Source organism: Podarcis pityusensis (genome assembly GCF_964106645.2).
Source record: "Podarcis pityusensis genome assembly, chromosome: 3".
In the NCBI taxonomy this organism is placed as follows: Eukaryota; Metazoa; Chordata; class Lepidosauria; order Squamata; family Lacertidae; genus Podarcis; species Podarcis pityusensis.
Window position 1 is genome coordinate 31374043 of NC_138026.1, and position 10598 is coordinate 31384640.

Below are 10598 nucleotides of genomic sequence, written 5' to 3' on the forward strand. Positions count from 1 at the left end.
TAGCTGTCACCCCCCGCCTTGGGGGACAGCACTGACTCCCTAGTCAGTCCCGGAGGAACAAGGTCAGAGTCAGCTGGAGCTGCGTCACAGGCCCTCAGCTACTCCGCGCATGTTCCTTGAAGCTTACGCGGCCCGCACCCTGCCGTCAGAGTTTGGACGAAGGGGATGGTAAGCTTCAGAATTCCTTTAACGGAATACCCGTCAGCAGCAGCATTGGAGGGGCAGGCACAGCCAATCCATACCCCTCCACCAACCAATTTTAACCAATGCCTAACCGCCAACCTTACAAGTTGTGACGATTTGCTAAGCAGTAGGCAAAACCCAAAAGGCACGCACTAATCAGCCAATTGGAAAAATTCCTACTGGGCCCCCGCAACAATGCGAGCGACCCCATGACAGGCAAAGCAAGGTCAGAGCGGAAGCCCAAACAAGGGAGGGCGGGCGGGAGATCCGGTGTCCACAGCAAAAGAGAAAGAGAAAGCTGTGGATCCTGCCTTTATATAGCCATTGATCCCACCCCTAAATTGGCAACATCAAATTTACCCCAGTAACAACATCTTCCAATCTGCTCCCAGGACTCTAGCCAACTAAGGCCTGGCACTAAATGGGGTTTTGTTCGGCCCCAACCGCAACACGTGCTCTCTTCTATGAGAACACGCTTTGCGTGCTGAGGTCCCCCAAAACCCCTTCCCCAATAACTCACACATCACACATAATTTTTGTTTAAGGTTTTTGGCATAATTTTGGCCACAACTTTATTTGCATACAAATTGAGAGTGGTTGCTTAGGCATTGGTTATGACTAGCTGTCACCCCCCGCCTTGGGGGACAGCACTGACTCCCTAGTCAGTCCCGGAGGAACAAGGTCAGAGTCAGCTGGAGCTGCGTCACAGGCCCTCAGCTACTCCGCGCATGTTCCTTGAAGCTTACGCGGCCCGCACCCTGCCGTCAGGGTTTGGACGAAGGGGATGGTAAGCTTCAGAATTCCTTTAACGGAATACCCGTCAGCAGCAGCATTGGAGGGGCAGGCACAGCCAATCCATACCCCTCCACCAACCAATTTTAACCAATGCCTAACCGCCATTCGAGCCCTTACGCTCGCCGCCAACCACTCACAATTCAAGCCACACCCTCAATCTGGACACCATAGCATCCAACCACACATCATTCCCAACTGGCGAGAGATGAACCCCGTCATCCCTGTAAAATTCAACCGCCTTGAATGAAATAAGAGGGTGAGGGATAACAAACCCGCCCAACTTCACCACCAGCTTACTTGCCGCGGAATTAATCCGCTTCCTCACACGTTCGGTGGCAGCTGGGCAAGGGCTACCTCGCCAAATGCGGCGTTGAAGTAGCTGTGACCAAATTAACTTAGATGTCGGCACCAGTGCCGCCAGCTCCCCCAGGTCCTGTAAAATGGCAGCACGCAGCCCGTAGCAGGAAGAGGAAACCATATCATTCTCCCCGAGCTGCACCACGATCGCTGAAGGAGGGCCAAACTGGAGGACACGCCTTCGCATGAGAGGTAAAAATTCCCACCACAGCATCCCCCTTCTGGAGATCCAGGACACCTGTACGTGCTGCGGGAATCCCAGGCCGTCGCCCAGTCCTGACTGGCGAGCTCTGTCCGCAGCCCAGTGCACAATACTGTGCCCTACTATCCAGATACGGATAGCAGCCTGACCTAGGGTTAAAACACACACATGTAAGTACAACAACACATTATTTTCGCACGTAGACCTTGAATGCGTCCGATCTCCACCGTCCCAGGTCCTTTATCCTTTTTACCGACAAACCCCAGTGGGCAGCGGTTGTAGCCGCTCCAATCCTAAAGGAGTGAGGGGCAAACTCTGGAGCCGGAAGGCCGCAAGCCGCGACAGCTTTACGCAACACACTAGTAAACTGGTGTCTCACCAGCGGGCGGCCATTTTCGTGAATGAAAAGGGGCCCTTCACCGCCGGGACGCAAGGCTAGATACTTCGTAAGGTCTTTCACCGGGCAAGGGCCACTTTCCCCAGTTGCAGGGAGCGTAATAACGGCGCCCCTGCCTAGTTGGTCTGTCTTCGAATTCCTGACATTAACCTGCAGGTCACGTGAAGACACACTAACGTCCTGTATCAGCAAACCCCTTGAACCTCCGTCCCGCTTAGGCTCAAGGACCACCTCACCGACTCTCAGGGCCCCAAAGAAAGCTAATGAAAAGGCTGCAGAAAATAGCCGCGCCTCGAATTTGGACCAACAGATGCTCCGCAGTTTAGACCGCATTTGCGCCAGCAATTCAAATGTAATGGGGCGTCTGGGAATGGGCCTGGAAGGAGTGAGTCGCCCCCATCCCTCCAAGGCCCTACGGACCACAAACTTCCGACATGGGTCTTTGTTAAAATATGCCCTGTTAAAAAAGGAAATTGCTGCGGAGTGCAGTCGAAGAGTCCTAACCGCCCGACGCATCTGGAATAAATGCGCCAGATACCGGAGCACCTGAGAGGTGGAATGGGAGGTGGTAATTTCCCCAATAGACTGCCCAGTAAATAATAAAAAATCTGCCCAGGCCTTATTATAGGACCTCAAGGTAGAGGGTGCAACAGATGCAGCTACTCCCTGTAAAACTAAGTTCTGCCAAGGTTCCAGAGATGATCCGGGAAAATTTCCGGACGGTCTCGAGCCACTGGCACCAGGGACCTGAATCGCTCCATCTGAAAACGGGACAGAGCATCAGCAATCTCATTAGAAATTCCCGGGACGAAACGAGCAGAAAACACAATATTAAAACGCAAGCAATGCAGCACGAAGGCTCGTAGAAGGGCAGATACCCTAGGGGACCGTGAAGACTGCTTGGCCAGTACATTCACCACCGCCTGGTTATCAGTCCAGAAACAAACACGATGGTCCCTGAAATGCTCGACCCACAAGTGCACTGCCACTACAATGGGAAAAAACTCAAGAAAAGTTAGGTCCCGAGTAATAGCCTGCCCCTGCCAAGCGGGCGGCCAGCGCTCAGCACACCACCTGCCGTCCCAATACAATCCAAACCCCAAGGACCCAGCAGCGTCAGAATGCACCTGGAAGTCGTTGTGCAGGTTCAAAGTGTCCTGCCACAAGGACACCCCATTGAAGTCCTCCAAGAACTCCAACCAAATATCAAGGTCAGCCCGCACTTGACTAGGAAGGCGTACCCTGTGATGCGGGGCTTGTAAGCCCGAGGTAAGTTTGGCCAAGCGGGAGCAAAATGGTCGCCCAGGGGAGACCACCCTGCACGCGAAATTCAAGTGGCCCAGCAACGACTGAAGCTGCCGCAAGGTAACCTTCTTTAAGGGCACAAGATCTTTAATAACCTTTCTCAAATTGATTATCTTCTCAGGCGGCAAGCTAGAAGTTTGGGCCACAGTATCTAATAAGATACCCAAATAAGTCAGCCGCGTAGAAGGACCCTCGGTCTTTCCGGCCGCTAAGGGGACGCCTAGATCTTCCGTTAAGGAAGCAAAGGCCTGCAACAACGCCACGCAGTCCCCTGTATTGCCTGCAGAGGCGACCAAAAAATCATCGAGATAATGCGTGACTCCGCCCAGTCCAGTCTTTTCACGCAAGGCCCATTCCAAAAATGAACTGAAACACTCAAAAGCCGCACAGGCAACTGAGCAGCCCATGGGCATAGCCTTATCAAAGTAGAATCCTCCTTCGAACTGAAATCCCAGCAACCAAAAATCGTCGGGATGAATTGGAAGCAGCCGAAATGCCGATTCGATGTCGCATTTTGCCAGTAAGGCGCCCGGCCCAAATTTCCGAATCATCTTGATCGCGTGATCAAGGGAAGCATATTTCACCGAGCAAAGCTCCGGGGGAATCACGTCATTTACTGACGTGCCTATAGGATGAGAGAGGTTATGGATTAGGCGGAATTCCCCCGGAGCTTTTTTGGGAACTATACCCAAAGGTGAAATGTGTAAATTGGGAAAAGGGGGGGCGGCAAAAGGACCGGCCATGCGACGTAAAGCCAATTCTTTTTCAATTTTCTTGCGCGCCACCTCTGGCATATCCTTGATCGACTTTTGGTTTGCAGGGTTCCTAGCCACTGGGTTGGAAACTACCGGGATTCTGAAACCTAAAGAAAAACCTTCACGCAAATAAGAGGCCGATTTGGTATCAGGGTATGACTCTAGCAATGATAGCAACGGTTGTAACCTTACCGGGGTGTAAGCTAAGGAGGATAAGACACTACTTTCCGGCTCCAACGGCAGGAACCTGGGCAGCGGTTTTTGGAGGCTGCTGGGAGCCCCCCCCTTTTCGAAAGGGCCGGCGACCCCCTGCACACGTGGATGCGGGATGGTTCCCAGAACACTTCTCGCACACGTGCGCGTATTTACAAGGCTGCCGTGAGCAGGCACCCTTATTGAAGTCCCAGCAGAACGGCTTGCGGCCCGACCTAGCCGGGGCGGCCCTGAATTTCTGTGAATCAGGAACCTTCTTATCAATGCGGGGGGCCACATAAGTGGTCCAGACATCCAAATCTTTCCGATCCCAGCGGGCCGTGGGGATCTTGGCTGCCCTACGTCTGAAATTCTGATCGTAGGCCAGCGCAGCAGTCTCCCCGGCCATCGTAAAGGCCGAGCGGACAATGGACAGATATACCCAAAGATGCAGGGATCTCCTGGGATAAGCTGCAGACACAACTCCAGCAAAGACCTGGAAGCTATCTAACCACCTTTCAAAAGTCCTATCTGCTTTTGACAAGACCGTCCGTTTCTTAGATGCCGGCAGACCCTTGTCTAAGGGCTCCTGACCTTCGAGCGAAGGGGCAAGGCAGAAAATATCAACATAGCGGCCGTCCAGGATCCTGGACCGCAATTTGGCCGACAGGTGGGCCCCAGGAATAATATCCCTGGCCGAATTGGTGGAGACTTTTACGTCAGGCACCAGTGCCCCATCACGGCAATCTTGTACTGCCCCATACTTGGCCCGATGGGAGTTTGCCCTCCGCTCCCACACCCATTTTGGGAGCCCCGAGGTCTCCCCGAACCCCCAGTAGAGCTTAAGGGACGCTTCCTCGTCACTACTAGAAGTCTGGGAGGAAGTACCTGAAGAAGAAGACGAGGTGCCTCTACGTCTCCTCTTGGCACGCCTCTTGGAGCTTTTCTTGCGGCGGCGGAGCCCACCCGAAGATGTCTTTGGAGGTAGGGGAAGGCTATCCTCCACTGAAGATTCCGATAAATCAGCCTGCTGCACTGCACCTGGGATCGACTGAAAAGAAACTGACTGTGAATGACCCGGCGTCTGATTCCCTGCTACCGAAGACCGCGGAGGTGAACCCCCCGTCACGCGGTCCGGCGCTGATCCCCTCCTACTGGCCCCAACCCTGGTATGGCCACGACCCCTTGCCACAATAACCTGCGACGCAGGTAAGACCGGGGTGCGTGCTGTTTGACTATCATGCAACCCCCCCCCGGCTAACGATGTTCCTCCTTCATCTCCACTAGATGATGCCACCGGAGACGAGGCACCGAAGGTAGGACTCATCATTGCAGAGGATGACGACGGGGTAGAGGAGCGGTGGAGCAGACCATCCAGCTCGGACTCCACCCTTGCCAAGGCCACTGGGTCACCCGCCAGGCTAGAGACCATGGATCGGATGCGTTGTAGAGACTGGGCAGGTTGCGGGGAACGCAGAGCCTGCGATGGGCCTTTTATGGGCCGCTTTGCAGTAAGAGCAGGGCCAGACTTCCTCGTTGCCTTCTTTGGAGCCATTCCAGCTACAGGCTTAAACAGAAAATCAATTAAGAAAAAAAAAGGGGGGGGGGGTTAAATTCCGAATCAAACTAATTGAAGTTAAATTGAAATTAAAACAATTGTAATAGTAATGAAAATAATAACAATAACAATAAAATTATTGGTGAGTAAAATAACAAATAATCAGGAAAAGGAAAATAACTAGCAGGTATGGGAATAACCCAACGCCACCGGCGTATCCGGAGGCCTAGCCAACCAGTATAGGCAACAGGAATCACCAGGAAACACTAATAGCAGGTAAAATCAGCACCCTGCAATACCAAAACAGCCACTAGAGGCCACTGTGGAGTGAACTCAACTGTTACAGGCAGACCCTGTAATTACCCGGTCTGGCCACCAGAGGCCACTGTTAAGTCAGAAGGGAAAAGGGACAAGATGGCGCTCCCGCCAATTTTTGCTCCAAATGGAGGACCTCTGCCAACCTCCGGAGGCAGAGGCAGCAAACCAGGGCTCAGCCCACCCAGCCTCGAGGCTCTACCGCCCCCACGGCCCCCTCCGGCGCCCCCAAACCGGGGTGGAACAGGAGGGGGCGCACGGGAGAATGGGGGGGGCGAACTGGCTCCCCGGGCCGCGGGCCGAACCGGCAGCCACCGGCCCCGAAGCTGGGCAGGTGGCCGAGGCCGCGCCGGCCCGCCCCAGGCAGCAGCCGCAGCGGGCCGCGGGAAGCGGCAAACCGCGGATCGGGGGCCGCGAGCCGAAACGGCACGCGCAGGCCCCGGGGCCGGGCAGGCGGCCGAGGCCGCGCAGGCCCGAACCCGGCCGCAGCGGGCCGCGGATGATCCTTCGCGCCGCCAAAGAAGAAGCGGCGCGGTGCGGTAGGCCCGGCCGGGCCCAAAGGTAAGAGCCGGGACGGCGGGGGTGGTCAGACGGGCCGCGGCTAGGCCGAGCCCAGCCACGGAATGGGGGCTCCCCCGCGCTGCCGCCAAACGCAGGCCGCGCAGCGGCGGTAGCCGCAGCGGGCCGCGAGAAGCGGCAGACTTCGGATCGGGGCCGCGTGCCGAATCGGCACCCGCAGGCCCCGGGGCTGGAAAGGCGGCCGAGGCCGCGCAGGCCCCAACCAGGCCGCAGCGGGCCGCGGGATGATCCCGCGCCGCCGGAGACCGCAACGGCGCGGCCGGTACAGGCCGCAGCCGGGCCGAACCCGGCCGCGGGATGTGGGCTCCCTTGCGCCGCCGGCGGTCACAGGCCGCGCGTAGCGGCAGCTGCCACTACGGGCCCCTGAGCTGCAGGCCACGGATCGCTCTTGGGTGAGGGGGGTGCCAAATGAATAGGCCCCAGCCTGGCCGGACCCGGTCGGGACACTTAAACGCTAAAAAACCCCCCCAGCCCGGACCAACGGCTCGGCCGAGAGCGGGCCGTGAGCCAGCCGGGACCGGGAGGTCCTACACCCCCTCCCCTTACGGGCAGCCCAAGGGCCGCAAGGAGAAGGTAAGAGACAATAATAAAAAACTAAGAATAAAATTAATTTAACGGGGAAAGTTTAGAGATAAAGTAATGAGGAGAAAAGGAAAGAGAAAATGAAATCTGGGATTTATACAACCAAAATCTCTTGCTGATCCGTTCCGGTGCTAAAGATAGATCCGGTGTCCACAGCAAAAGAGAAAGAGAAAGCTGTGGATCCTGCCTTTATATAGCCATTGATCCCACCCCTAAATTGGCAACATCAAATTTACCCCAGTAACAACATCTTCCAATCTGCTCCCAGGACTCTAGCCAACTAAGGCCTGGCACTAAATGGGGTTTTGTTCGGCCCCAACCGCAACACGTGCTCTCTTCTATGAGAACACGCTTTGCTCAAGAAGATACAGACCTACAGAAGAGGTTTGGTGGGCTCCAGCGTGGCCTGCCTTATTTGCTCTGTGTTTCCTCTTATACTGCACGACTTGGGTTGCTGAGCCTGAAGAAACAATGAAACAACAATGAAAACAGGGTCTTTATGCAACTGGGCAACCACTGAGTGTATCCCAGGATTCCAGGAATAATTGTTGGAAAGAATGTTTATGATGAGTGAGTGTGTCACTCTGTCTGTGTATACTGACGATTAGGGTTGCCATAGGCTGCATTGCAGTAAACTGCGTTTCCCATCACCCCCTGGTCTGGGTTTTTCACCGAACCTGTTCTGCCCTACTCTCTGAAGCCCTGTAAGCACAGGAAGGAACCAATTTTGATGCATTTGTATTTAATTCATCTCCCTTCAGAAACATCTTTGTGCTTCCAAGCATACCTTCGCAAGGCATGTTTGGACAAATCATTATGTCTTCAGTTCCTGTTCTTTCTTTCTTTGTGTGTGTGTGTGGTTACAAAGTGAAAGAAAATTAAAAGAGAACTATTCTTTGGTTTAGGGGAAGCAACTTAATCTGAGGATTGGGGCAAGGGAATGAACTAAGGTTAAACATAGTGTCTGAATATTTCTTTTCCTTTTCTTCTCCCACACCCCTGCATGTTGCATTGTCTAGTAAGAGGCTTGGGATGGGGGGGGCGGTTCATTAAGAAGGAGCTTCCTAGGATCATAGAGTTGGAAGGGACCCTGAGGATCATCTAGTCCAACTGCCTGCAATGCAGGGATATGCAGGTGGTCTTTTACGGGCATCGAACCTGCAACCTTGGCGTTATCAACACCAGACACTAACTAGCTGAACTATCCTGTCAGCAGCTGTGGAGCCCGCAAATACACAATCAGAGAGACACAACTTACCCACCCCTGTCCTATAAAGTAATGCAGGCATAGGCAAACTCGGCCCTTCAGATGTTTTGGGACTACAACTCCCATCATCCCAAGCTAACAGGACTAGTGGTCAGGGATGATGGGAGTTGTAGTCCCAAAACATCTGGAGAGCAGAGTTTGCCTATGCCTGAAGTAATGTGAAATGATTCCTTTTCATTTCCTATGTTGTCGTTAACTGATTGTTATTCCCTATGTTGTGTCAGGATTTCCACCTGGTTGGCGCCCAAAGTAGCAAATCCTATTGAATCAAATGGGACTTACTCCCTAGTAAGTGGATACAGTGGTACCTCGGGTTAAGAACTTAATTCGTTCTGGAGGTCTGTTCTTAACCTGAAACTGTTCTTAACCTGAGGTACCACTTTAGCCAATGGAGCCTCCCGCTGCCGCCATGCCACTGCCGCGTGATTTCTGTTCTCATCCTGAAGCAAAGTTCTTAACCTGAGGTACTATTTCTGGGTTAGCGGAGTCTGTAACCTGAAGCGTCTGTAACCTGAGGTACCACTGTATAGGATTTCAGCCAGACAGATTGGTCTGTAATCTACTTGCTGCGCAGGATGTAAGAATATAAAGTGGTCAATGTGGTTTAAAGGGAGCTGCATCAACCTTATGACATTGCCCCAGGCAGAGCATCTATGGCGTACATGTTTTAGGATGTTATCAGATGCTAACATAGCCATTTTTCAAGCCTCTGCTACAAACAAGAAATACACCTGTATCCTTATGACTTTCCAGATGGGGGACTGAAGCTGATAATCACTGAGCTTCTGTGATTATGAACAGACAGGAGATATAGAGTACTTTGGTAAAGAGAAGGCATGCATTGTAAAACTGCTGGGCCAAAGCCATGCTGCTTAAGCATTGGTCTCTCTAACTGTTAAATTGGTCTCGTGAGGTCCAGAGCCCAACAATGTATTCATTGGATACTTATGAATAAACCACAATATTATATAGGCAAGCTAAATGAATGTAATAGCTTGGGGAACCGATGACATGTTTTCCATTTTAATAAGTGGAAAATAATCCAGCCTGCAGCCAACAAATTAATTTAATAATTTATTTTTTATTAAATGTAATTGGAAGATGCATTTTATTAATACATTTTTCACTGTTGGCATCCTACTTCAGAATTGCATTTCACGGTGCCATGTGCTTCCTTCCCCCCCATATTACATCTTACCCTGAAATGACCACATTTTAACATCTTGTCCTTAGGTTTTTTCACTCTCTTTCGTGTCAGACGTTAGGTATCAAATCTAGGCTGATTACACAGAGTTGCGCCTTGACGGTGCGTCAATAAAATTTATTCCGTTGAATTCCTGTTTTGGTTCATTTTTCCAAGCATTGAGGGCGACCACTTACCAGTGTTACTTTAGCACATTGTAAACGGCATTAACAAATAGTAAACAGTTCAGGTTGTGATCCTATGGCACAGCTTCAGCACTGGGATGATGTTTGTGTATGTGTTTTTAATTCAAATAGTATATGTGCCAATTAAGTGTCAAAACGTGCCAACAAAATCCAAGGGGCCCTTTCATGACTTGTAGAAGAATGCTTTGCATAACAAAATCTTACTGCTTCTGTATATTTACAAGCTATGCAGTGTGGGTCTGTGTGAGACAAATTAGCACAGCCATGTGAGGTTCAATTAATGTTGACAGTAGTCAAGAGCAGGCACTGTAAAGCTACTGTCCTCTATGCAGTCACAGAGGGCTCCTGTTTCAGAATCGTGTCTCAAAGTCAATAAAGATAAAGAAAAGGGATATTATCTGTGATGGCAACTTGTGTGTGGGGGGGGCACTGCTAAAGTCCAGTTCCAACATTTCCCATTCAGTTCGGGTCTGTTTAGATCAGGGTTTTCCAAACTTGGGTCTCCAGCTGTTTTTGGACTACATTTCCCATCATCCCTGACCACTGGTCCTGCTAGCTAAGGATGGTGGGAGTTGTAGTCCAAAAAACACCTGGAGACCCAACTTTGGGAAACGCTGGTTTAGATGATACTTTGTCCTAAGGATCAAGACCAAGAATTTGCGATGTCCCTCCTTCCCCTTATCATTTGGACACTGAGACCAGCAAGGCCTTGGTTGCATGAA

The 10598-nt window shown here is 52.0% G+C and overlaps 1 protein-coding gene across 1 annotated transcript; it reads right to left on the reverse strand.

Annotated features, from left to right (window-relative positions):
- Positions 1–456: 456 nt before the first annotated feature.
- LOC308474047 (uncharacterized protein) lies at positions 457–5741 on the reverse strand (the record flags this gene model as incomplete). The annotated part of the gene is made up of 2 exons (XM_081000018.1): positions 457–1686; positions 5075–5741. The coding sequence occupies 2 exons, from the start codon at positions 5739–5741 to the stop codon at positions 1112–1114; spliced, it is 1242 nt and encodes a 413-aa protein (XP_080856144.1). The 3' UTR covers positions 457–1111.
- Between the last annotated feature and the right edge of the window lie 4857 nt (positions 5742–10598).